Here is a 27,748-nt window from a genome sequence, read left to right on the forward strand (position 1 = left end):
TGCCGAAGTTTCACTACTGAACGAGTGTGATGATGCTGGTTTGGTTCTCAGCCCTCACGGCTGTCATACTACAATGCCCGTGCCCGATTATGTCCGTGCGCTGCATAGTATATCACAGCATGCCCGCCAGCCTGTGAACTTTATAATACGTAAATATCTTGCAGACACAAGATTTCGCATTGGGGAAGGGGGGAGGAGGGAAAAACATGCACTTGGTTACATTGTTGCATCATAGACACTTTAGTATAATGATTATTTACCTTTAGACGCTTCACACAAGCAGCAGTAAACTTGGAATAGCACTGACAACTGGTAGCTGTAGCCAATGGTAGCCAATGAATAGCACTAACTGGTAGCTGCAGCCAGTGGTTGAGTAAGCTCGCCAACAAACAACGAACGGTGTCCCCGCAGCATGCACTGCAGTGTCTGCCAGCCGGTTCTTGGAAGCCCTGTGCATGCAACAAACCACTTGATCAGGGCGAGCCATTGGCAGGGCCGGCAGCATGGGGAAATGAAATGCAATGCTCTGAAACTGGTTTTTCTAGTGACTCTATCGCTTCAGTGCACCTCCAAAACTCTAGATTATGCAACCTCCAGCAATAGACACGTGGGGAGACAGCGCACATGATGCCACGCCATCACGGCTCGCCCAGTTCTTGCACATGCTGCAGTCCTTCTTTATCTATAAACAGTTAATTAGATTCAAGTACACGTTGCCAAAATTTGACGATGTCACTGCAAGCTGGTGCGGATACTTCAAGTTGGTATCCCTGCCTGTCATTCGCTTTTGCATCTTGCCTGACTTACTGGTTTCCTATCGTAGTTAGAGTAACCATTTTGCTATTACAAAACTCAAATTTACTCATACGGCACGTGCTTTATATCCCTCTGATGGTGCTTGAGAGGTGGCCACAGCACATTCTGAAATTCCCAGCTCAAAGTGGCTTAGGTGTCTCTGTGAAATCCTGTCCAAGTTTGAAAAGCAAGGACTGCAGCAGGATATGCAGTTCCTGTGACCACTCTGTTATTTTTCTTCCTTTTCCTGATGCACACTTTCATTTGTGACTGCAGTGCTCTGGAAATGCTTGGAAGCCAAGATGTCAGTGTAGACAGCATTGTGGATATGTTTCTACCACAGCTGGGTGATCTTGCATCAAGTCACATCTTCAGGACGAGACTCAAGGTAGAAGGTAAAAAGACTACAAATATTCAGTGTGTGAACAGCGTTCTGTCACTTGAACAAGCAGCTACATCATGTAAAGTGATAAATTTAAAGTTGCAATTGCAAAAGTGACTTGTGTAGTTGACCATTAACCATTTGAAAGTGAAATGTTTTTGCCAGAACTGTACCCTCATGGTCAATTTTCTTTTATTGCAGTTTTCAGTAATAGGAAGTAATCAAAAACTCATGAATACAGCAAAAATTTATTGCAAGCAATATTTTGTGTCAAGAACACTTTACTTGCACCAACAGTATACACACAGATATATGCTATAAAGTAAGAGATCAAGAAAAATGTAGTTATTTATGGCTATTTATTTATGGCAAATAATTTGTTGTCCCATAAACACTTTTCATCAGAAGAAGAGGCACCACACACTGCTATACAGAAATCACCACTGTGCACGCCCCAGTGTACAGGAATACATGAACTGCAATCAAAAGCAGCACCTGAAGGCAAAGAAAAAAAAAAAAGTTATTAGTATATCCGAACTTTGGCCACGCAAGGCTGTACCTAAGCTACCGGAAGCACGATAGCGGCGGCCGAAAAAACAACAGCATCTCCTCCCCCCACGCCTTGGAGCTAGCAGGCAATGCGGACATGACCACATGAGCGAACACTCGGAGGTAAACAAGTTTAGTTGTGCGCCCCGGTAATCAGAAACGCAATTTCAAATGACTTAGGGCAGCTCCATAGACATGGCAGTGTCCTAATAATGTGGCTTCACTGCAGCACGCGCCGCACTGCCGCGAAGCCACATTATAAGGAGAGATGCGTGCTGCTGTGAAGTCACGCCTCAAGGCGAAATTTCATTTTTCTTACTTTTTTTTTTTTACTTCGTTAGAAACTCCATGCGTGGTACTACATAATTCACATATAACCAGCCTTTACTGCTAAATCTTTTAAATTCTAGGTGCGGTTTATAGCACAAAATTACGGCACTGCCTCACCTGCCATGGTTCATTGCTAGAATTTGTGCTTACTGAGCTTACACTGCTAGAATTTGTGCTGCCATCTAAAATCTAGATCGCCGGACAGGTGGCACTGCTTCCTCCATATTGAAACAATAACTCAACCGATCAGCCGGTCCTCTTGTTCTGGCGCTCTGCTGCGACCCCTCGATTCCCGACAATATGTTTTGATAGTGCGCATTTAATAGTAGATACGCTTGGCGTTTTTATGAATGCGCCGAAACAGGCATCGGCCAAACGGAGCAAGCGCGAGCACCAACAACAAACGTCTTATTCCTCGTCTTCTGCTGGCGCCCGTATTTCTCACTACAGTTTACATGATTAATAATAGAATAGAATATGATAGCTGGACAGCAAGATGGCTGGATCAGGAAGCAAATGCGGGTAGCTGACATTGTAGTTGAGATTAAGAGGAAAAGGCAGAGTGAGGCAGGTCGCAATATCTAAAGCAGATAACTGGTGGTCTGTATTACAATAGCAGATTGGCTACCAAGGGAAGATGAATACAGTTCGAAAAAGCAGAAGATTAGGTCATCTAATCAGATTTCAAAATTTGCTGGCCTAGGTTGGAGTCAGTTGATGCAAGAATGGGCAGCTTGAGATTGCCGGTAAAGGCCTTCATTTTGCTGTGGACATAAATATTAGGCCGATGATGAGGCATAGACCACGGAGAAAGAATACAGGAGGCGCAACTCGGCTCCTTCCTGTGTCGTCATAATGTCACACAGGAGCACAGGACGTACCACGGCGGCGGACGTCGTGACAGCGCCCCCTACAGAACGCCGGACGCATAACGTATGGTCACGTGATGGTTTGTCGAAGCGATGCAGCGGATCCGTGGCGCGGCGAGCGCGCTCTTGCAATGCCTCCGTTGGCTCTTGTCGTCTGCTCGCACGCGACGGCTTGATGCCAGTGCGCCGCCTTGGCTACTATCGCAGATCGTCTGATCTTTCAAGTTTCTTGGTCTTATTGCCACATAAATAGCATGTGATCCTAAATAATAATCTATAAAAAATATCCTACTAACACGGTCTACAGGTCTTCTATCCCCGGATTGCAAACCGCGCTGGAGCAAAACGTTTTGGGCGGTATCCGACAGTAGCAGACGACGCCGGGCACCGTCGGAGACCGCGGCTACCGCGGCCACGCGCGCGCCGCTGCGACCGCGAGGGAAGTAGTTATTTCCGTCGCCGCAAGGGGCGCTGCGCCGACGTTCACCACCAGCGCGTCTCCTCCTCTCCCAGCGTGACATTATCATGACCAGTGCTCGCGCTGGCGCCGGCCCCGAGTTTCGCCTCCTGTTATTCTTTCTCCGTGGCATAGACACACGTTCATTCAGTGTTTTAATCATACCTGTAACCTTGTAGGTCTTTTACGGTGAAGCTGTATAGGCGTGCTTTGCAGCCATGTTTGTGTAGTGGTGGCAACGTGTGGCAGCACGGTCGATGTCAAATGTCAGCCAGAGAACAGAGAACACAGCATGTGTCAGAGCCCCGAAGTGGCCGTATGACTACTGTGCTGCCAAGCACCAATGTCTGCAGAGCCAGCATCAGCTAGTAGAGTGGCATCAGTAGAACCGACGCAGCATACAGGAACATGCATCGGACATAGTGGAGAGTGTAGAAATACTAAGCTCGGATATAATGGAGTGTTTGAAAAGACTGAAGTATAGCAAAGAAATTGCCTGGATTGCAAAGTGATAGGTATGCTTTGAGCAGTTGTAAACCAGACCTCTAGGGCTTTCAAAGGGTTTGAGAGCTCTTTCTTTTATGCAGCTTTGCTGTCTTTTATAGATGAGTTGTTCTGATTTGAATACATTTGAGAACATTTTTTTTTTCCTGTTTCCTTCCAGCTACATATGCTTACTTGGTTGCCCAGCAGCAGAAGGAGATCCTTGAACTTGAGGAAGGAGAAGCACTGCAGCTTCCCGCCAACATCGACTATAATGAGTGAGCCGACACAATGTTTTGTTCCTTCGTAGTTTCGTATAGAGCTTCATTTGTTTCATAAAAAGCCATAGAAAAACTATAGAGTGTTCACACAGTGAACTTTTCTCAAGGATGAGGGGAGGGGTTATCCACAACATTGTTGCCGGCAACCATTTGTCCCACAAGCAAGCCATAGTGAGGTCAAACTTCACTTAAAGGAGTACTGAAATATAGTGGTCAAGTTCTAGAAATTCTACTGTGTGCTTTTTGCGTGAAAGGGAATGACACTCAGAAATTATGAAGGTGGGGAAACACTTATGAGGTATCCTAATTTGATACAGAAGTTGGTCCTGGAATGCCGGACCTGGCATCATAGACATTGGGGGGGTCTAGTATCTCGCAGAAGTACCGACCACCGCATGTTTTGGCTTAGCAAATCTCAGGTTCACATCAGCCGTCTCCTCATGTAATCTAGCGTGCCGCTGCGTGCATTCAGGCCACAAAAGGGGGGCACCGTGCGCTCTGCACGCAAGAAAACCCAGTATTGCCCTAAGTTAACAGAAATAGTTTATTTGCTCTGGCGACCCCCAGCACAGCACAAACGCCAGGTCCCGGGCTGGCACGGGAATCAAGTGAGCTCCTGCGCCAAGGGTGACAAATACAAGAAAGGGTGCCGCTAGCACATTGCTGCCAGAGGATAGCTTCCCAAGACACGCCGCTAGGAAAAAGTGCCCCGCGGCTGTGCTGCTGACTCCCACGATAACCAATGGGCCCACTCGCATGAGCTAGGGCAATCTCCGTAGACTTGGGCCTCCAATAAGCGGCTTGTCGTAGTAAATATGACCACGCGCGAGCACTAGGCACCGCTCTTTGGCTTAGCGTTCGGAAAAGCAGGTGCAAGGCACCGCAGACAAGCTCACGTCCGAAAACAAAGGGGCCGGCAGACAATAGGAAAAATGTGCGTGTCCCGGAGAGGTCTCCCTTGCGCTCGCTTTGCCGATCACCCTGGTCGTGCCACCGCAACCGGCGGTGCCAAGTGCCATCACCACAAACCGGTCTGTGGAAAAAGCCACCTCCGACAGCCATCGCGGTGGGAAAGGGAGATGTACAGGGACGACAGAACAGGCGAATCCCTGCGCAATGGCGCCAGGGCACACCTCAATCCCTACAAGATTGTCCTGATGTCATGACACATATCAAAATTTGCCGACATCATGTAACAGGACATTGCTCATAAAAGTTAAACAAGAGTGCCCGCAAGTTTCTTCTGGCTTGTGGCAGGTTCCAGACTTCAGGCTTTGCACTTGTGGCAATAACTTTGCTGGAACGAAGTGAGACAGTGTTTCGTAATGTACGTCATGTCATATGCATCCACTTCCTGAGTACTGAAACCGAAACTGGATCGTAGAAGCAAGTAGTATAGTAAGTTATTTAAGGAAGTCTGACATCTGCAAGCATACTTTCTTGGGTTTGTTAGGCTTGAATCTTCACTTAATGCGAAAATATGACTGGCCAAAACTTCCATAACAGTACTGCTTTAAGGATTTCACACTGAAGCCAGAGCGCCAGTGATGTTGTGGCGGCATCAAGGATCACATGGTGTTGTTATTGTACTAGTATTTGGGCTCTTATTGAGCGAAAAAGTCTCAAAAATTTATTGGGTTCAGTGTTCCGGATACAATGAAACTCTCATCTATTTTTCTTGACTGATAACTAACCAGCCACAGCCTAAGGCTGCCTAAATCTTTAAGAAAGGGCTGAAACTTGCAAAACAAGTTTCAGCCCTTTCTTGTAGTACATGTGCCGTGCGGTAGTGCTCGCACTATTTGGACAACGTGTAATGACCTCTGAAGCATGGAGATGCGGCATTTACAATACCTCTGAAGCTTTGGCTAAAGTTCTATATGTCATTTGTGACAGTAATGGGTAGCTAATGTGGGAATTTCAAGGTTGAATCTCCATTCTGCTTCTGTTTGTTCACTTCTCTGGAACATTGAACATCAGCTCCTAGTTAGGCTGACCATTTTATAATTATAAAAAGGCGTCTTATATATATATATATATATATATATATATATATATATATATATACTATAATTATTTTTGTCAGCACTAAATGCCGGTACTATATCTCAAGGGCGTAAGGAGCCCGGTCCCTCAGAGCCCCCTATGAATCTGCCATTTTCAGAAGTGCTTTGTGCTATAGGAACAAAGTACAATGAGGCATCTTATGCATGTGGTTATGTACTAAGTGTAGCACCAGAGCTTGAGCATACTACATGTGCTCTTGCTGAATGTCCATGAATGCCTTAAAGTTTAGTATACTTAGTCTTCCTGTATTTGCACACAGCTCCCAGCTACTAAACACGCATTTTTTTTTCTGCAGTCCTTCGTTGAACTTGTCCAATGAAATAAAATCGAAGCTGGAGCAAGCAAGGCCAACTACGGTGAGTATTAATACTAGCATGAGGCATTGCTGTGTGCGTCTTCGGTGCTCTGAACTCCCTGAGAGTGTTCATGCCTCTGTGACTCAACAAATAACAAACTGGCCTGTTTACTCTTGACAAAGACTGCACATTGCATAGTTCAAATAGATTACAAGAACCCACAAAACACATGTTGAAGTCACAGCTTGGCCGTTTGATAAGTGCACACATAGATGTCAGCCAAGGTTATTATTATTGCCGCACGACTGAGATACTGGAACAGGTATCTTGTATCTTTCCTGCGTATGCATTAGTAATCGGTGGGCATGAGCTTCTTTACTGGCATGCATCGATCATCAGCTACTTCATACTGAAAGTCCTCATATTAGGCTGTTGGCCTCCCCATCAAATGTTTTACAATAGCATTAAAGAGTTTTAGATATTGTTAGTATATACAAAGGGCTCAGCATACCCAAGAAATAGCGTCATATATACTGCACATAGGCAGAACCCGATCTTGGCTTGGGTTCTCTTTCTCGCAGAGCAGGTTAACTATGGATCCACTGTTTATAAAGCTACCATTAAGAGCGAATTTAGACTCCTTACACGAAACCAACCTGAAATCATAGATTATGGGATGTTATGGGATGTATGCATTGCTTCTTCCCGTCATCATACATTTATTACTGCCTTGCTCCACTACAAAGCATAACAGCTAGAGCGCGCTTGCTCAGGCTCACTTTTTTTGTTCCGGCAAATAAATCCTCCTACTCTCTCCTGTCAAGAACCAAACTGGGCTCATGAGCTTGTCGCTACTAAAGCAGCCGGGGTTTTCTATAGGATCAACAGCTTGCAACCACATCCAGTGGCAGAGAAAGCAATTAACTGGTTAACGAGACGGGCAACTGCCACGAGCTTCAACACTGATGGTGCAGCTTATGAAACCGAGACGTCATGAGAATATCGGAGTCAAAACAGTGCGAAATAGTGGGACAAAGCAAGAACACAAATGACAGAGCGCTGCCATTCAGCTCTTTGGCATCCATGTTGTTGCTTTGTACCATTTTTTCGCACTGTTTCAACTCAATTATGCACCAGCTAGTCCGCATCAACGGTCTCTTTCAGGCAAGACACATCTGGCCTGAATGCAGGATTAAGAGGTGGTGGAGCTTGGTCAGGGGTCTTGCCTGAATGTTGTGGCTACTTCTGCCTAGTCGGGAATTTATCCTTGCATCGCTGATGCACATCTTTTTTTACCACTCCTAAGGTGCAACCACCCGCTGTGGAGGCCTATTTCCAGGATAGTGTGAGAATGGGCCGGTGCCTTGCACCCCCTGCCAGACCATGGAGGAACTGCTTTTTTATTTTCATTTTCAATGCGTAGACTAAGCATGCCATGCTGCACTCAGAATATTAGTGCTTATGGGCACTACGTGACATTTTTCTGCTGCATATTTTTTTTACATGCAGGTGGGGGCTGCTAGCAGGATACCTGGCGTGACACCAGTAGCAGTGCTGAGCCTATTACGACTTGCAAAGCAAAGAGAGAGGTCGTCGTCTGCACTTTGAGTGTGCCTCGAGCTGAAAAGTGTGATCATTGTACAGATAAAAATAAAAGCTCAGTTAAATAACTCCATGTATATGAGCAGTGTCACTGCATAGGTTTTATGGGGTTTTACGTGCCAAAATCACGATCTGATTATGAGGCACGCCGTAGTAGGGGACTTCGGAATAATCTGGACAACCTGGGGTTCTTTAACATGGACCTAAATCAAAGTACACGAGTGTTTTCGCATTTCGTTCCCATCGAAATGCAGCCGCCGTGGCCGGGATTTGATTCTGTGACCTCGTGTTTAGCAGCCCAATATCATAGCCACTAAGCAACCATGGTGGGTTTGGGATCTCATCAGGTAAGTTTTGGAACCTTACAGGCTCCTCTGTGTTGTATTGCTCCATAGTGGCCAAGCAAGGCCTGTTGCAGTAGCCAACATTTTGACAAGTGGACTTGTCTTTGTCAACAAAAACAAGTCCGCTTCTCAAAATGTTGGCTCCAGCGACATGCCTTGTTTGACCACTGCCGATTCCTGCCGTGTCTGGTTTATATGTTGGATTTAGTAATAGTTGTCATATTTATATGTTGTATTGAGTAATAGGGTATCATCTACACCTCACATGCACACTTTTCTATATTAATGCCGAAACATACTGTAAGAATAATACTAGCTTCTAGTGCAGCTTTTTGCAGACACCTAAACACAATACTATTTAACCAAGCTTGCGACTATAATACTGTTGTTTTTATTGCATTGCTACTTGCATGCAATATCCAGTGCTGACCATAAACAAAAAGCCATATCATCAATCAACATTTCTCACACAGGACAAACAAAGCAAATTTTACTTGCAAGAAAAGCGAGTTTTAGTATAGCGGAAAACAGCAAACGTAAGGATTTAGCGTTAGCGTTAGCGTTGCGTGCTGCAAACTGCGCATGCGCAGAGCGTAAACGTAGCCAGAACTCTTACGTACGTACGCTATTTTCGAGATTTAGCGGTGAACGCTAACGCACGCAAAGGGAGCCTTACGTACGGCAACATGGCGGCGCCAGTTGAAGTGAGAGCTGCCCGCTTCGGATCTATCGAGTCGTCGGCCTGCACTGTTCTGCTCATTCGTTCCCCACTAATGCTCGTGTTTGCTTTAGATTTGTGTGATGATGCTTTGACAGCGGCGTACAGGTGACAAATGGGCGTTGTTTTCGATATACGTTCTCGATTAGCGGCGGAGTAGGCTTAACGAGAGGGCTTGCTCATGTTTGCTGTATCTGCCTCGAGATGGCGCCCAAGTGTATTTGCGTTAGCGTTAGCGTTTTGCTCCTTTCCGCTATTCTAAAACACTACCTGTACCGCGCAGTGCAGCCTTTCTTTGCGTTAGCGTTGCGTCGCACGCTAACGTAAGCGTTTTCCACTATACTAAAACTCCCTAAAGTCGCAATGTATTTACAGTCAACATTCTGTCATTTGTTCGTGTGAGAATTTGCAATGACAAACCCTGCCAACTTCCAAATACCTAAACAACTTCCAAATACCTAAGTCTTGTAGCATCACTAAAGCACTCCTTTAAGCCTGTATATATATAGAGAATGATTATTGTTAAGTGTTTATATGTTATGGATCAAAAACTAGCCATATGCAAACCATATATTGACACGCATTTATGTTTATCGTTTTCCTGTCACCTGATAACAAATGCTAAAGTTGTCGCTCGGTACAAGGCACGCTTGCATGTATCAGATATTCTCTATTGTTGTAACCGGTTCTATATGTTTATGCTGTCGTGGGTTCTTGTGTAATCAGATTGCATGCACGACCAAAATTTTTTTGTACTTTCTGCAAGGTACACAAACACTAGCGATTACCCTGGAAGCGTCAACGAGTGATGTAAAAATAGCCGATGCGTCTGACCCGTAGATAAGATTTCAACGATTGCCGACTGTACTCGTCGCTTTCATTGTGCTTTGAGTGTCCCTTGCTTTTGTGGGCACAGGTTCGCCCAATAAAGAATTAGTTTCATGATTCACAGTTTTGCTACTGTGTTCTTCACCGTCACTACAACATGCCAATATATATATATCTGTATACTAAGGATGCGGATAATACATTCAGCCTCACTCTACTGTACTATGCAAGAATAAACTGTTCTATTAAAAAGTAAGTGTGCTAGACGTATTAATGAATTTCATTTTTGTAGCGAGAGCTACATTGGCCGTATTCTTGCAATTTCACTGTGGCCGGTGGCCGCACCGTAAGCTGAGCCGTTGCTTAGCAGCCGCTGCAGCTGGCAGCGCCGCTCGCGTCACCATCTGGCATGACGTCAGAGGAGGAGCCGGTGAAACCGTGTTGCCACAACAGAGGAGGAGCCGGCGTTGCATCGCATATATAGAAGGGGTGGCTCAGTGGGATTCGTCGGCAGATATGGAAAGTGAGTCGGAGAGACTGAAAGAAGTCAGACTTCGTCGTCGGAACGAAACCAAGAGGAGGCAGCGAGCCGAGGAGGACGTAGGAAGAGTGAGCCACACGCCTTGAGAAGCGTCGTAAGTACGAAGCAGCCAGGCGAGTGGATTCGGATGAGGATAGCACCCGAAACGTGTTCAAGTCACTGGACGACAACCCTTTATCCTCCCGCCTCACTGACCATCAGGCTGTCTTTGTAGCAATTGAGAAACTACAAGATGAAGACTCAAAATAAATACATTGCACTTTAAAAATGTCTAGTCTTTAATGTAATCATAACTTAACGAGAGGTAACAGCCAAACCTAAACACTCAGACGTACAAAGCTAAACAATAAAGATGTAACCGTAGAGAGAACCAAGCTAAACAATAAGATTAACCGTACCTCTCGCTACGCACACCCAGGCATAACTGTGTTAAGCCACAGCCAATGTTTAAGAAATTTTGCGCTTTGTTTGTAAATGTCCCAGCAATGGTGCGAATTGTCATTTTGTGAGTAGAAAATGATTAAGTTGTTATAATTACTGTTGTGTTTCTCAAGGCGGCAGATATGCTAATTGCTTTATTCTCTGATCTGGTGGTTATATTTTGCGCTCATATTTCATGTAGAGGTTTAGAATTATTCAGAAGTTGGCACCGGCCGCGCACTGGCAGGGAAACATCAATGAATGGGGTACTTGCGCCATCTGTAGCTGGGAGAACGGAGTGGGCACTCTTCCTTCTGTCTGACGTACGGAACACACTTTTATGAATGTAATGCTTTTAGCTCCTGTTGTCGGCAACCTTCAAGTGACCTTGAGCCAAAAGCCAGAGCCATTATCTGGGCATTGTTGCGAGAACAAAACGAGATCATCCGGGCAACCAGTTATGAGTTAAGAAAATGCGGTCTCTGGCCCCCAACCCTTTGTACAGGACCGCATTACATATGCTAGTTACTGCCCAAACAACTTGCAAAAGAATATTGCTTCCGAGTTCTTCCTAATGTTTGTTCCCAATATCACCTAAGCTGTACTTCTAGTATGCTGAAGTTTTATTTGTGATTTCCAATAGCGATTTCTTAATACCTTGTGGCTGGCGCAGCATGGCCTTTGTCACTTTTGCGCCATTAAACCTGGATTAACTAACTAACCAATAGCGATGTTCAAAAGGCAGATACAGAGCAATATACACTTGTCACGTTTTGTCGCTGAGACAGGGTTGCGTGTGCTCTTTTGAATGCCAGCGGTCCGTGAGTACAGCGGCGTGGGTTTTACGTCGCCTTGAGAGATGGCGCCACGCTGCGTGGCGCCTACTCCGGGCGCTTTTCTTCGTCTAGCTTGGCAGTGCGCTCTGTCCCTGGCGTCTTTCGCTACCTTTCGTGCCGCCTTCAGCCGGTTTTCTTCTTCTAGCTGGGCAGCGTCCATATGTAGGCCAGCAGTGGCGCACCGACGGGGGGGGGTGTGTTTCGAGGGTTGTATTTATTCAATCACTCATCACTCTTAAGTTACTTTGAGTAAAACGCTGAAGAAATAAACAGTCATTATCCTTGGTGTCATTATTATTATCATTATTAGGCCTTTTATTTGCTGTTGGATTCCTCTGGCTAAAGCAAGGAAATTCTATTTTATGCAAAGTGCTTCCTCCCGCCCCCGCACCACAAAAATCCCCCCCCCCCCCCCCCCCCCCGCTCTTGCAGAGATCCTGGGTTATACCATACCTGGGTGCGCCATACTGTGGGTCAGTGCACAGTATGGCGTGCTGCAGTGTGGGTCGGTGTGCCGTTGGGAACATGCACTACAACCATTATAAGATTGTGGTTTGTATCATCTCCAACCAATCTTTGCCAGTATCCATTTCATGCTTACATCTACTCTCGATTACGGAAGAGTCCCAGGATAGATGGTAGCACCACCATTCGATCCGGCCTTCGCATTCTTTCGCCTGTCGTCTTCGTATGTGCTCGTCCTTTGATTCATTTTAGACGAAACAGTCAAGTATTGCACCTAAGCGTGGTGTTAAATAAAATGCATTGCCAAATGCCTTGATCGCCAACAAGGCAGCGGTTTGGACGGTCAGGTTAATGCAGTGCAACATAACGCTGTTCGTAACACGATGTTCGTAACCTGCTCGTAACAAAAAAAAAAAAAAAAAAAAAAAAAAAAAAACCATTTGTTCGGAAAAGTGAAGAGGTAAACTTTCACAAGACAATAAGCGTCTGACTGCACGGTGTACGTATGGTGAAAGCAATGAGGAACCAATGAGACAGCATGAGTTTGTGACAGCAGACGACAAATACAAAATACTATCGTAAAAATGCTTTATCTAACTTACTTGTACTATTTGAATAAAAACGGCAGTGAATTTTCAACCTTATAAAGTTTTTATTTTTTTGTACCGTTCCATGCAACGTAGTAAGTCATGCAGCGCCGCTTTTTACGAAACTACGAGATAGCCACGTAAGAATCTTCAAACGTTGCTTCAAACAGCCCTTCCCCTCTCTGCGTGCACGTCTGGATTGTCCGGTCTCTCCGTCTCTCCTCAGGTTGTGTCGCCGGTGGGTAGCTGCGGAGCACGGTCTGCGAGCTACGCCAATTGTGACTCTTCTAGTCCCCTAAAACATCGCAATGTTCTCCCGGGTGCCCAGGAATCTTCTCAACTCCGTTTGCGTCTCAGCGCAGAGGAACTTTTCCGTCACCTCAAAGGTATACCGACACCGTGAACGCACATTCACCAAGTGACCTTGATGGAGACTGAGCAAGCGCTTCCGATACGTTTTATTCTTTTCATGCCGCCGTCACGCAGCTGCTGAAGGCAGCTCCAACGCCCTGTAAAGAACTAATGCATGTTATGCAAGCTGAGTTATCAATACTTTCTTCTGCAACCATCCGTAACCGTGAGGCACCGAATGTGCCGGCTGGTGCCATCAACCTGAAAGGTCACGCACATTTGTAAGGCCAAAGTCACACTGCCCGCATTGATGTCACTTTTCCTGGTTTCGTGCGATTTCGTTAAGGTGTAAAAAATTGTTACAAGCCACGCCCACCCGAAACTTAAACTATTTGTATGGCCGTTATTCGCCAGTAGTGACGTCTCAAACTTAATTACACCTGCTTACAATCTGTACGTGTAAGCAGCAAACTTTGTCTTAACACCGCTTTGTCTTTGCATTTATAGGGAACAGTGATCGGAAAGCGAATGCTAGCATTTTTCTTGCGGCTGCAAAAGTGTACAGAAGGACATCGCTCACTAGCAAACCCATCTAGTGCTGCGTACTTATACCGTTGCCTCAAGGTGTTATAAATTTTTACTTGTGAAGTACTCGTAATGTAGGGAGAACATTGATGTCTGTGTGTTCTTGTTTATTCCATTTTGTTTATAGAATCGAATTCTTACCCCGCACCTCTGTCCTCTACCAAAAGGGTTGTTCGGTCTCAGTTGTTTCAAGCTGTTTTCTTTCTCTTCCTTTTCGTATCTGTGATGTATGCTTGTGTGATGTAGAGCCAATTTGATGACCCAGCTAGTCAAATATTGTCATATATACAATGAATGCATGAACAAACTTTCAAACTGTCATATTCTGCACTTGCAGAACAATGTCAAGGTGGCAGTTCTGGGTGCCAGCGGTGGCATCGGGCAGCCGCTGTCACTGTTGCTCAAGCAGCACCCCGGCATCACATACCTCTCCCTGTACGACATTGCACACACACCTGGTGTCGCAGCTGATTTGAGCCACATCAACACACGTGCCCAGGTCAAAGGCTTCATGGGAAACGACCAGCTCAATGTGAGTACGCGCAAGCCTTTCTTGTACAGTCAACCACAAAATATTACGGACCATGAAATCTGAGAAAAAGCTGAATAGCTCCGCAGCCTAGCTTACAACGCAGTCTGGTATATGCAATTCGGGCCTCGATTAGAATATGCTAACATTGTTGTATACAGTCTTACTGGCTACTGCTACAGGCTGCTCGTGAATTAAACGTTTTTTGAGATCCTGTGGTCTGTAAACTTTTTTGGTTGTCTGTACACATTGATATGAAAGTTTTCTAGCTTCACAGCCTAATAGTCTGCAATTGGGAATATTGTTCATACATGTCTAATACTGGTGCCACATGGTAACTTCAATCGCGATTAGGGCCGATCTAGATTGAGTGCTGCTGCACAGTGGCTTTCGATGGCGATCTTGCTTGATCCAGATCCAGAAAATCGTGATCCATGCATCAAGATCAAGGCTCTTGATCACAGTTGTGGGCTAACTACCATGTAGTCCTGAGAGTTGCAGAGGATCAGCAGACGATGATAGCCTCACAATGACAAGCAAAATATTTTATTGAAAAAGAAAAGGTTTATATTACGATTTTTACAGCATATTTGATAAGCACTTTGGACCTACTCTAGTGCGCTAGAGCTCACACATACTATAGATGCCTAAACTCGATCCGGATCATTGTTGGACCCCGTGTAGCAGCGATTATTGTTGATTGCGATAAAGAAATTCAATCCGGATCGGGCCTGATCGCGTTCAAAAGTGAGGCTGTGACACCGGTATTATTTCTTTGTCATTAACAGAAACTTCATTTTTCATTGCACTATGAAGTATTTCAACCACATTTAGTGCATGGTCTTGTGCCAGTATACATCCCGTTATGGCATTTATATTATCTAGTTTGTAGATTGAAATCTGTGCTGTAAAATGATGTCTCTCATTTGCATATCAACATCCTGCAAGTTTTCCTCTGCCTGTGTTCAGGTGGCACTTGGTGCTAGACGCCTAGTCAGATTACCTTCTCAGCCCGCCATGGTGGCATAGTGGCTTTGACGTTGCGCTGCTAAGCCTGAGGGTGCAAGATAGCCACATTTCGATTAGAACGAAATGCAAGAACGCTGTGTGCCATGCATTGGGTGCACGTTAAGGAACCCCAGGTTGTCAAAATTAATCCGGAGTTGCCCGCTACAATGGGCATAATCGTATCATGGTTTTGACACGTAAAACTCCAGAATTTAATTTTGAAGGTGACTTTCTGCCTCAGCACCATAACAATCAGGTGTGCTCACCTATTGTCAAATAAATGTAAATAAACTTTTTTAGCAATGTCTATCACCGGACTGCACAAGTGCTGTCACCTTCACTAGTGAGCAAACATTGAAAGCAGTCCAGTGTTTTTATGTAGCACCACTTCGGTGAAACTAAAATGGTCTTGTAGCCTCGTGCCAAGTTGAGAGCCTTCATGGCCGTGTCTAATAATGCCATGCCCTTGGCAGCTCTACAGTAAGTGTGAGGAGCAGTCGGTGCACTAAAGGGAGATATAAAGAGGGATGTAAAGCTGAACCTTATTAGTAAATTGGTGCTTCTGCAATAGCAGAACAACCACACTCTCACTGTGGGAAGATACCTGGTAGGCCAGAAGCAAAAACAAGACTGGTGTGGACAGCACTGCATGTGCCCTTGTCGGTTTACCATAATCCGCTTAAGTGTTCATTTGTAAAGGGGTACATTGCTTTTTTTTTTTAAATAAAAAATTACAAAATGAACCTAAACTCAATCTGGCAACTTTCTAGTAGTTTGCCTGGGCCAAAACAACACTTGCAAGTGCTTTAAGATTCATGATGGTGCACTGGTATGCTGATGCTGAGGTTTCACCTTGTAATAACCCCTACAGTCACGCTGTATACATTTGTGGACGTGACTTATTTTTGCCGTTTCTCTGCAGTTGTGCCAAGGAATAGACCACAGAAATTAAGCTTAGGGTAAATTGAACGTTCTACTTACCTCAAGTACTTATATTCACTTCTGAGGGAAATCTATTGCTACCGAAGATCGCTTTGGAGAAGGCACTACCATGTATGGCGGGAGGTGTGACGTGGGACGTTTCGGTAGGAATTGTGAAAGAAGTTTCTTTCTTTCTAGTCATACTTGCAACCAATAATTAACTTGTGCAAGCAATTTGCGCTGGTGATTCAGTTCTTTCTTACAAAGAAAGGTAACATTACTGAGTGCACAGTTATTAGATACTTAATCACTCTGTAATTATGGTGACTCATCCTAAAGTGAACTCATTCTACCACCTTGACTTGCTCTTAATGGAGTCAGCAGCACCATGGCATAAAATGATGTAAGCTTCATACATTTATTGACAGTCGATCATAATTTGTGACTGAAGGGTATAAATAAAGGGAAGTGAAACGAAACACCTTTCTTTTCTTGCAGTAATCAGTGCTGTATCAGGCACCTGATACAGCACCTGATAGACGCCTGATATTTTAGCAGTTTTGTCACTGTGTGCTGTGCTATGTGCTCTCTCTCTCTCCTCCCCATCTTTCATTCCCCCCCATCCCGCTCCCATGTGTAGGGTAGCAAACCGGTTGTGCTAAACTTGTTAACCTCCCTGCCTTTCCTTCTCCACTCTTTCCTTCCTTTGTCACTAGATTCAGTGACTGTGGTTTGTTTATTAATATCGAAATTATTTATTTAGTGACCAGCAACTTTATTTAGCGACATGACAGAACAGTTTGGTCACATTCTAGCAGCTTTGAATTTAAGAAAGTTGCTTCAAAAATGGCTTTCTAGAACACACTTATTGTTCAAAAGCTGCAAGTAGGCGGCCAAAACTGGCTGTAGGTGCATGGGCTTAGTGACCATGATAGAGCAATGACAGTCTTCACTTAGGGAGAGAATGCACCGCAGTTCTCTTGTGCCATGCTAGATTTGCCACCTTACAATCTGAAGATAAAGCAAATTCTGGCTGGCATCATCTTTTGTTTTGTAGATATGGTAAACAGGCCATAACACCAAATTTTCTTGCTTGAAGTATGCATTTCATGTTAAATCGTACATGTCTCGCAGCAAGCTGGCAGATTTTGAGTGCATTTGGTGTGGTAGGAGAGTTGTATCTGATTTTTTTTTTTATACCACAGTTTAACCGTGAGGCAGTTTGACAACACTGAGTAGTCACATAATGAAATCTCAGCCCTGGAAATGACTCCCTTGGAGTAATGAAAACCGACATTGAAGGCCGTGCTTTTGTGTTCTGCAAGCACCGGAAGCAATTGCAGCAGCTGGAAATATGTGATGGCCGCCATGAGTTGTTTTGTTTTTGCGTGTGCATCTCGGCAGTCTGCTGCTACCTTTTATAGCGCGAGTAAAAGAATTGCAAGTACAATTCAACTGGTGGTGCCATTGGGTGCCAGAGCATGTGGAGCTAAGTCTGATGTTGTCTCCAAGTGTTTCGGAGCAGATGACACAGCGGTGGCCCCTCATTTCCTGACATCACACAGACCATGCCAAAATGGCAGTTGCTGTTAGTGGGAAGGGCTTAGAGTCAGCGATTTCATCTGTTTTAACTGTGTAGTATCCCAAGGAGTAATACTGCTTCACTGTATGGCCACAGAATCCTTTTTCTATTTACATTCCTTCTAGAGCCAACAGGCATAGTGCCCCTCCTGGTGGCAGTTGCCCTGCTCTGAGATCGTTTTTATACCTAATAATTTCACTTCACTTTCTTTGAGATACACAGCGTTGTGAATAATAGTGGGAACCCTGCAGGATTGCAGATAATGTTTCAGCATTGCTTTTTTTTTGTGTGTGTGTGTGTGTGCTTTCAGGAGTCACTGAAGGGCATGGAAATTGTGGTGATCCCGGCTGGTGTCCCTCGCAAGCCCGGCATGACGCGGGATGATCTGTTCAACACCAATGCGTCTATTGTGCGGGACCTGGCCGAAGCCTGCGCCCAGCAGTGCCCCAAGGCCATGCTCTGCATCATCTCGAACCCTGTCAACTCGACCGTGCCCATTGCATCTGAAGTTTTCAAGAAGCGCGGAGTCTATGACCCCAACCGCATCTTTGGTGTCACAACCCTGGACATAGTCCGTGCCAACGCTTTTGTGGCACATGCAAAGGTAACCAACTGTTCTAACAAATGTTCTTTCTTGCTGTGTAGTGCAGCAATGTGGCTGGAAAGCTTATTTCTGTATAAAGTATGGCGATCCAATGAACTCCGCCATATTTGGTTGTTTTGTGACGCATCTATTGCTTGCCTCAGCTGCCTCTATTGCCTCCGTGTTTGCAATGGATGGGCATGATGCTGGTGCAGCTCAGCAAACCCGTTTTGGCAGGTATTGCAGAAAGTGAATAAATGGATGGCATGAAGCTGTTGCCACAGCTTCAGAGGACATGTAAGTGCTTTCGGAGCTCATTACACATTGTCCGCAGATACTTGAAACAGGCGTTTCAAAAGTCCGAACGGTGCAAGCAGCATATACAGTGCTTGTACTTGAAGTGTAGCTGGAAATTTATTCCAAGGTGTCTAAATTTTCTGCTTCTGAATTAAATCAAGATCGGCGTCTTTTGCTCTTGGTTCTTTATTTGCCAATCACTTTGAAGCAGCGACTTGTCATGTTTTCGAATTAGTAACGTTCCCCGGTGCGCTTGCTATCTGATTGTTTTTCTGCTTAATAACTCATGGGTGTGCTCAGTTGCACTAGATTTGTTCTTGCTGGGAACCAGGCTTGGAACGTAGATGTGCTGTACTTTGTAATATTTTGTAGCAAAGACTTATTATCGATAGTTACTCGCTTATTGTGTGGACAGTCGCAAAAGGTTCAGCTTCGAACATTCGTGTGATGTTGGTGTAGTCCCATCACACATGCTTCGGCGCATTGATTTACGAGTGTGCCAATTCACCTATTCTTGATGCGTGGGCGATAGAATGGGCGTAAGGTTGACCGAGTTGGGGTGGATGTGTGTAGATAATGTACCAGAAACTTACTATGCTAGGAAGCAGCGCTACTTCTTTTGTCACTGTGTAAAGAGCGGTACTCACTCTTGCCGATGTTTCGGGGTTAAGTTCCTTTGTTTGGAGGTTGGCGATACAACGCTGGCGGAATAGTGAACTTTTTTATTCTCAAGGAAAGCCGTACATCGCCAAGGGTCAGCAACACACTCTGTCCTTGTGCAGCAGCGGTCCGTGAACTTGGCCACACAAATTTATTCCCTTCCTTGACATGCCAGTCGCTATTTTTGCAGCCAACTGTAATGCACACGTCTTCCATCTACCATTCCATATTTTGCAGCATGATTGAAGCACAGTAGCAGTGTAGAAGCGGCAATAGCTTTGCACTTGTGCACTGAGGCAACGTGCAGCATTCCACGAAAAGTGCCATCTCGTTTCTTTACAGCAAACTACTCCGGAAAAAGGGTCTATACTACTTGTATAGGTCATACTGCTGATAAGTGTAGCTTTTTCAGTTAATATTGTGTGTGCTAAGGTTGTGCTGGGAAGGCTGTCGAGTGTTGAAAATAATTGCTCCTCCACATCTGTTGTAACTGTGTAGTGTCCGAAAAAGTAATACTGCTTCACAGTATGGCCACAGAAGGATGCTGTTATTGCAGTGTTTTGGCCTCTGCTGGCTTTTGTAATATTTTGCACCAATCCCTCGTAACTGTGTGTGGCTGGCTCTTAGGAAGACATCTAAAAGAGCAATTCATCCTTTAATTTGGACTCCCAAGTCATTAATGGGAACTTACTCATAGCCTTGAAAAGTGTATTTTCACTGTGTTTTGGCAGTGCTGGTCTACAAGGCCAGAATCTCGAGGATAACAAAGAAACTTGATAGATATCTAAGAACTGTTCAGCAAAGTATGAAGAGAAAAATTATGGACATATCATTAATGGGAACTTACTCATAGCCTTGAAAAGTGTATTTTCACTGTGTTTTGGCAGTGCTGGTCTACAAGGCCAGAATCTCGAGGATAACAAAGAAACTTGATAGATATCTAAGAACTGTTCAGCAAAGTATGAAGAGAAAAATTATGGACATAACATTGACATATAAGGATGACGGTATGGATCAGATCAAATGTGAATGGTCGATATTCTAGTTGAGATTAGAGCAAGCAGATTTGGGCAGGTTTTGTAACATGAATGGTAGTTAGTGGTCTCTTAAGAGTAACACAATGGGTGCGAAGGACAGAAAAATGCAGTCAAGGGCAGTAGAGCCTTAGCTGGAGTGGCAAGGTTTGGGAAAGTTGCAGGCATAGGATAGGTTTGGCTGATGCAGGACTGGGATAACTGGAGATCTCTGCGAATGGACACTGTTATGCTATTACTAGACTTAAGTTGGCCGATGGTGATTAGTAGCTTCTTAATTGAATTTTATGCTTTCTTGTGTCCCTTAATATGCCTCATGACTTCAATTGAACTAGACTTGGAAGCCACCTACATAATATATATTCATAAGGAGACTTCAAAGAATTGAAAATAAAATGAATATAAGCACATTAGCTTGCTGTCTGTATCGTACAAAATATTCATTTAAGTGGGTGATTTCGAGCATAATCAGGGCAATGTAGACCTTCAGTCAATCCAGGGAACAGGCTGGTTTTAGAAGAGAATATTGAACAATAGATGCCATCCGTGTCACAAATCAGGTTAGGTGCCTACTTGGCATTGCTGCACACGCAAAGGGTTTTTCTCAGCATCTCTGGCGGTGCCAAAGCTGCCAAAGAGCAGCAGGAATTTTTTTAATTTGCTTCGAAGCTGCCTTGACAGAACCAAACAGCAGGGCTAAGAATAACTGCTGTATGATGCTCTCATGTTTGATAACTAATTCACACCATTGCTTGCTTCTTGTGTTTTTCTGCATGCCAGGGTCTTGACCCAGCCAGTGTTACTGTCCCAGTAGTGGGTGGACACTCTGGCGTCACGATCGTGCCGCTACTGTCACAAGCAACGCCCTCCGTCAGCTTTCCACAGCCCGAGTTGGAGGCACTTACCAAGCGTATTCAGGAGGCTGGCACCGAGGTGGTTCAAGCTAAGGCCGGCGCTGTGAGTGGCTTTTTCCTTTCTTTCCCAGAAAAGTCTAGATTTTTTAGCAGCACGATTTTTGTTCTTGTGGGCAAATAAAACAGCACTGACTCCTTGAAAAACAGACTAATAGTGTACAGTATGGTTCACTGTTGAAGATAGCATCTAATAGGTATTCAAACTAACACAAGTTGGAACATTTACACTTCGCAGGAAAAAAAAGTGCTTGATGTGATGCATTAGCTAGATGTCTGATCGCAGAAAATTAATGCTGAGGCCTCTGTGTCAAAACAGCAGTAATCAGTCGTAAAATAGTCTAACCACAATATAAAAATTATTGTATGTAATTAGGTAAATCTACAGTTAAGTAAATCTAAAATCTAAAACAGCCTGTAACGAATATATGTTTATGTGTGTGCTATAACAGATACAACGAAGGTATTTTTGTGCCAGCTGCAACTTGCAACTTTGCTATAACAAGGTTCAACTGTACTAATTTGGTGCCCCCATTACAGTCGATTGTATTGTACATTTTACAGGACTACATTTATGTTATGTTGGTTATACAACCAACTGCTTTAGTTGAACAATGAACATGAACTGTGGAGATTTTTTTTTTTTTTTTTCTAACGTTGAAGGCATTGCAAGGCTAGAGACGTTTTTCATGGCACTATCGCGCTCAGTATGAGCACGATTGTACAAAACCAAAGTGGATATTGTGTGAGGATAGCAAATTCACATTAATATACGAATTCACTCATTTCTTTAGGGCTCTGCAACCCTGTCCATGGCATTTGCTGGTGCCAGATTTGTATTCTCGGTAAGTGCACTCTTGTGACATGTCCACATTGTCTCGGTGCTCTCCACCAACAAGGCAGCATGACTTTCAATTTGGGAAGTGCATGCTAGACACATAAATGTATTGTTAGCAGTGTCAGTGAATAACTTTCCATCATTTTTTCACAGCTCATCTCTGCTATTCAAGGAAAGGAAGGAGTAGTGGAATGTGCATTCATCAAGTCTTCCGAGACTGAAGCCACATATTTCTCAACCCCTCTTCTTCTCGGCGTAAGAGCTTCTTTTTTTTTTTTGTGTATAATTTATTAACACCACACAAAAGACAGAAAAATACCAGCATCTGTTTCGTGGAAGGGAACCCATGCCTGCTTGCTTGAAGCAAGCAACTGTGCAGCGTGCACTACATGTTACCACTGGATGTAGGCACCGGCGGAATCACTGGGGCACATTGTGCAGGCTTGCAGAGCGTGGCAAGCACTGCCTTTGCAGTGTCGTCTTGCCACAGCTCCAAGAGCTGCCTCTCTTGCTGTGAAGAGCAGTTCACTTGTTTGGGCTAATACCTGTTTGGCTTTCCTATTCCCCTTTAACAACCGTAACCCTTGCACTTCACATATGAACATCCAATAGCCTAAGACAGTGTTTCTTAAATGTTTCCAGTACGTGACCCTTTTTTAATAGTACAAAACCTAGCACGACAAACCAAACCTAACTTCCCATTGGCTGTGACGCCACGTCACGAGCGCGTGAGGCGTGCTCAGACAGCACATACCGCGATGGAGTCTGAAGCATCTACATTGTCTGCAGCAGCAACCTCGACAGTAGCGAAACGTGGCCGTTCATGTCAGTACACCGTAGACGAAGTAAGGGAGCGGAAGGATGCAGCAAAACGAGTGAAGAGGCAGGCAGCGAAATCTACCATCGTCGTCAACTCTCCCAATATTACGGTGCAGCAAAACGAGTGAAGAGGCAGGCAGCGAAATCTACCATCGTCGTCAACTCTCCCAATATTACGGTGGGCGGAGCGAGCATTAACGCAAGCATTACTCGCTGCGCAAAACTCCAAGGACCGCTCAGCGGCGTTCAATTGAACATTAATGCTTTCACATTCGCAACTCATAAGTGCTTAGGTGTCCTCGAAGTTTTTTGACACCGAAACAGTAAAAATTGGCAGCATTACTGTTTACCTGTAAACCAGGACCGTTAAAAACCAGTATGATTTCCAAGGTTAGGCAGTGCCCACGGCACACCAAAAATCTGAGGCAGTGGTCTCGCACTTCCGTCATAGCCAATAACCACCGGGTGCAAGTGTTGTGTGCTTAGATGCTATTTAAAGGGAAGGTTTAAGAAAATTAGCAATAACCAGCCTTGCAGGTTTGTAAAGATTGTTCAATAGTATATGCTACTTAATTATAATCAATTTAGCCAAAGTGAGCTTTCATAGAATTTGCCCCTTTTAATGTGTGTTCCCAGCACATCGGTTGGAGTACGAGTCTGGCATAAACTTCAAGCCATACAGTTGTGTGTTCTTACTGTAAGGTCCCTCCTGCACAAGTTCTTACAAGTAGTACTCGAGCTGGTCTGTGCTTTTGTCTAGCATGTCTTAAGTCTAGTGATAACCAGGAAGAAAGCACCAGCTATCTGCGGCAGTCTACAGATATATACTAAAGCATTTGGAATGGCAGAATGCTAAATAACCTAGCAACACACATTTGTTTTTTGATCATCATCTTTAGTTAGAGTCCGTGCTTGTAAAGAGAAAATGGTTAGTGAAGTTTTAAACACCTCTCGGTGCACCTCTTTAAAAAGCAAAGTGTATTAGTAACATGCCTGCAGCTACAAATAAGTCAGTGAAGCACCACTTGGTTTGCATTATTCATTACAGAAAAATGGCGTAGCGAAGAACCTTGGCCTTGGCAAGCTCTCCCAGTACGAATCTGAGCTTGTAAAGACAGCACTGCCGGAGCTGAAGGCCAACATCAAGAAGGGAGAGGACTTTGCCAAGAAGTAAAATGCAGACCTTTGAATTCAAGTAACTATCATTGGACGTGTGTGTTAGTGCTCATCAGCCAAGACATTGCAACTAAATAAAAGACCCATTGGATGTGTGAGTGTTGGCACCTTCATTAGCAACTAAAGAAATTTTTTATTATCAGTAAGAGCAAAAAAATGACCCAGTACAGCCGACTTTCGTTAATTTGAACCTGCAGGACTGACGAAATTGATATAATTATCCAGCGGGCCAAAATAAACTAGATGAATAAAAAATTACAAAAGAGCCAGAGTATAACATGCCTCCGAATCAATTGTGCACCCACTTCTTGTGTTTACAAGGTAAAGTTAATGTAGAAATGACATTAAAGCACCTAAGCAAAGTAAAAATGTAACGTACATCCGATTTTTTCGCAAGAAAGTTGGGCAAGGGTCTAATGTGTGTTTCACCATGGCGGCCAGTTTCCTAAAGTTAACTTTGCCACGCGGTTCTTAAAGTCAGCTTCGCCGCTATACATTCTTGTTGTGAGGTAAAGCTTACGAACGCTGCGGAGGCGGTTTTGGTTTCGTATCCGATTGCACTGCGCAGGTAATTTCAGGCCCAAGTTCCTTGAAAAAGAAAGCGCGTGCGGTAGAATGGTGTAAATACTTTAATTGGACATTGTGAGCCACTGACCATGGCAAGTGACTTCGGTATATCATCAAATGTGGAACGCGCAATGCCACCTCTGGATGTGCACCGCGCATCAAAAAAGATTTTAAAAAAATATATAAGCCATTCCACTTTGTGAAGATAGATGACCAGAGCTGTTTACCGCACAACATAGAGGTGACACATCATCATCATCAGCCTATATTTATGTCCACTGCAGGATGAAGGCCTCTCCCTGAGATCTCCAATTACCCCTGTCTTGCGCTAGCGTATTCCAACTTGCGCCTGCGAATTTCCTAACTTCATCATCCCACCTGGTTTTCTGCCATCCTCGACTGCACTTCCCTTCTCTTGGTATCCAATCTGTATACAGCCCTAATGGTCCACCGGTTATCCATCGTACGCATTACATGGCTTGCCCAGCTCCATTTCTTCCGCTTAATGTCAACTAGAATATCGTCTATCCCCGTTTGTTCTCCTATCCACAGCGCTCTCTTCCTGTCTGTTAACATTACTCCTAAGATTTTTCGTTCCATCGCTCTTTGTGCGGTCCTTAACTTGTTCTCGAGCTTCTCTGTTAACCTCCAAGTTTCTGCCCCATATGTTAGCACCGGTAAAATGCAATGATTGTACACTTTTCTTTTCAACGACAGTGGTAAGCTCCCGGTAAGGATTTGGCAATGCCTGCCGTATGCACTCCAACCCAATTTTATTCTTCTGTAAATTTCTTTCTCATGGTCAGGGTCTCCTGTGAGTAATTGGCCTAGATAAACATATTCCTTTACAGACTCTAGAGGCTGACTGGCGATCCTGAATTCTTGTGTTATCTTTGTCTTCTGCATATTCATCTTCAACCCAATTCTTGCACTTTCTCGATCAAGGTTCTCAATCATTTGTTGTAATTCGTCTCCATTGTTACTGAATAGGACAATGTCATCTGCAAACCGAAGGTTGCTGAGATATTCGCCGTCGATCCTCACTCCTAAGCCTTCCCAGTCTAAGAGCTTGAATACTTCTTCTAAACATGCAGTGAATAGCATTGGAGAGATTGTGTCTCCTTGCCTGACCCCTTTCTTGATAGGTAACTTTCTACTTTTCTTGTGGAGAACCAAGGTAGCTGTGGAGTCCTTGTAGATATTTGCCAAGATATTCACGTACGCCTCCTGTACTCCTTGATTGCGCAATGCCTCTATGACTGCTGGTATCTCTACTGAATCAAATACCTTTTCATAATCTATGAAAGCCATATAGAGAGGTTGATTGTACTCCGCAGATTTCTCGATTACCTGATTGATGGCATGGATATGATCCATCGTAGAATATCCTTTCCTGAAGCCAGCCTGTTCTCTTGGTTGGCTGAAGTCAAGTGTTGCCCTGATTCTATTGGAAATGATCTTGGTGAATATTTTATACAATACTGAAAGTAAGCTAATGGGTCTGTAATTCTTCAATTCATTAACGTCTCCCTTCTTATGGATAAGTATAATGTTGGCGTTCTTCCAGCTGTCTGGTACACTTGAAGTTGAGGCATTGCGTATAAAGGGCCGCAAGCTTTTCAAGCATGATATCTCCTCCATCTTTGATTAAATCTACTGTTATTCCATCTTCTCCAGCCGCTTTTCCCCTGGTCATGTCTTTCAAGGCCCTTCTAACTTCATTGCTAGTTATAGAAGGAGCTTCTGTATCCGGTTCATCACTATTTCAAATGAAAGTAGCTTGGCTGTTTTGGGAACTGTACAGGTCAGTATAGAATTCTTCCGCTGCTTTTACTATGGCATCGAAATTGCTGATGATATTACCATGCTTATCTTTCAGTGCATACATCTTGCCTTGTCCTATGCCAAGCTTTCTTCTTACTGATTTCATGCTGCATCCATATTTACGGCAAAATTGTGTCACCCTGCTAAGGTGACACATAATTTTGAACAAATGTACGAACATATTTATTGTCCTGATCGATGGTCATCGTGGAGATGGATACACACATTTGCGTATCACCTCTGTTGTTAAATCTATCCGTCACGTAAGATGGACATACCACCTTAAGAAAGGGCGTGCGGTAGAATGGTGTAAATACTTTAATTGGGCATTGTGAGCCACTGACCATACCCCCATAAACACAGCCTCCCATTACGACGACAGAAAAGTGAAATTCTATGCTGGAATGATGAGCGGCAACGTAGCCAGCTGTGGAAGACTACGACGACGAACGCATGAGCAGCGGCACGAGCGCGGTTGCGCCGAGGGGTGCCACCCCTTTCCCCTTGGTTGCCTTATTAGGCGTACACTACTTCACGCACTACGTCATACTTTCAGAGACATAGCGTTCTACACACAGGTGGCTGTTAAACCGAGCTCCGATGAGAGCAGTGATATGCGTTTGCTTTTGTTGTTGGCTCTTTCACTTCACTTTTTAGGAGAGAGTTTTTCTGCGTAGATGCCATAAAATCCCAGATCCTAGCCATAGACAGCTTCGATGTAAAAAAATGGAGGCGGGGCCTTGTCACATGGAACTGATGCGGTCCCTTGGCTCTGGTATGAGAGATGGGAGGCTGCTTTTTGCAGACGCTATTCAAAGCAAAGGGGTATGTAAGATGTCTCTATTGATAGTGATGCTCGTCTCCCGGCACTATGACATTTAAGTTTCTTCTATCCACAAATAATGAACTAATTTGCCCTTTAATGAGGCTCCTTATGGATTTGTAGTGTATGTGTAGAGAATCAGTGTACATGGCAGCTTTCTTGCACTTTAATGTGGTGATTTGTGATTAACTTGCAACATTTCTTGCAAAGAATCAAATACTTTAAGACGGCACATAAGCGTTCATGACGTGATTTTTGTGCAGCGCTCACAATTGGACTAAGAACAAAAAAGGTACACACAGGACAGGTGCTGGCACCTGACCTGTGTGTATGTTCTTCATTCTTAGTCCAATTGTGAGCGCTGCGCAAAAATCACGTCATGAACGCTTA

The 27,748-nt window shown here is 44.3% G+C and overlaps 2 protein-coding genes across 2 annotated transcripts in view; both read left to right on the forward strand.

Moving 5' to 3' along the window:
• LOC119445833 (protein MTO1 homolog, mitochondrial-like) overlaps positions 1-8,178 on the forward strand; it is a 33,879-nt gene extending 25,701 nt beyond the window's left edge. The window contains exons 14-17 of the mRNA XM_037710134.2: positions 1,072-1,190; positions 4,047-4,143; positions 6,509-6,569; positions 8,019-8,178. Of these exons, the coding sequence (XP_037566062.1) occupies positions 1,072-1,190; positions 4,047-4,143; positions 6,509-6,569; positions 8,019-8,117 (376 nt within the window). The 3' untranslated portion in view covers positions 8,118-8,178. The remainder of the gene's footprint in view (positions 1-1,071; positions 1,191-4,046; positions 4,144-6,508; positions 6,570-8,018) is intronic.
• Positions 8,179-13,025: 4,847 nt separating this feature from the next.
• LOC119445834 (malate dehydrogenase, mitochondrial-like) lies at positions 13,026-24,242 on the forward strand. The gene is made up of 7 exons (XM_037710135.2): positions 13,026-13,236; positions 14,124-14,318; positions 18,137-18,430; positions 21,181-21,357; positions 22,106-22,156; positions 22,303-22,404; positions 24,017-24,242. Exons 1-7 carry the CDS (start codon positions 13,159-13,161, stop codon positions 24,140-24,142), a joined length of 1,023 nt encoding a protein of 340 aa, XP_037566063.1. The 5' UTR covers positions 13,026-13,158; the 3' UTR covers positions 24,143-24,242.
• Positions 24,243-27,748: the final 3,506 nt, after the last annotated feature.

The sequence above is a fragment of the Dermacentor silvarum genome, chromosome 3, assembly GCF_013339745.2.
Source record: "Dermacentor silvarum isolate Dsil-2018 chromosome 3, BIME_Dsil_1.4, whole genome shotgun sequence".
NCBI lineage: Eukaryota > Metazoa > Arthropoda > Arachnida > Ixodida > Ixodidae > Dermacentor > Dermacentor silvarum.

Coding starts and splice junctions, on each gene's coding strand:
- LOC119445834 (XM_037710135.2), top strand. CDS start 13,159: ATGTTCTCCCGGGTGCCCAGGAATCTTCTCAACTCCGTTTGCGTCTCA. Junction 13,237..14,123: donor ACTTTTCCGTCACCTCAAAG/GTATACCGACAC, acceptor CTGCACTTGCAG/AACAATGTCAAGGTGGCAGT. Junction 14,319..18,136: donor TGGGAAACGACCAGCTCAAT/GTGAGTACGCGC, acceptor GTGTGCTTTCAG/GAGTCACTGAAGGGCATGGA.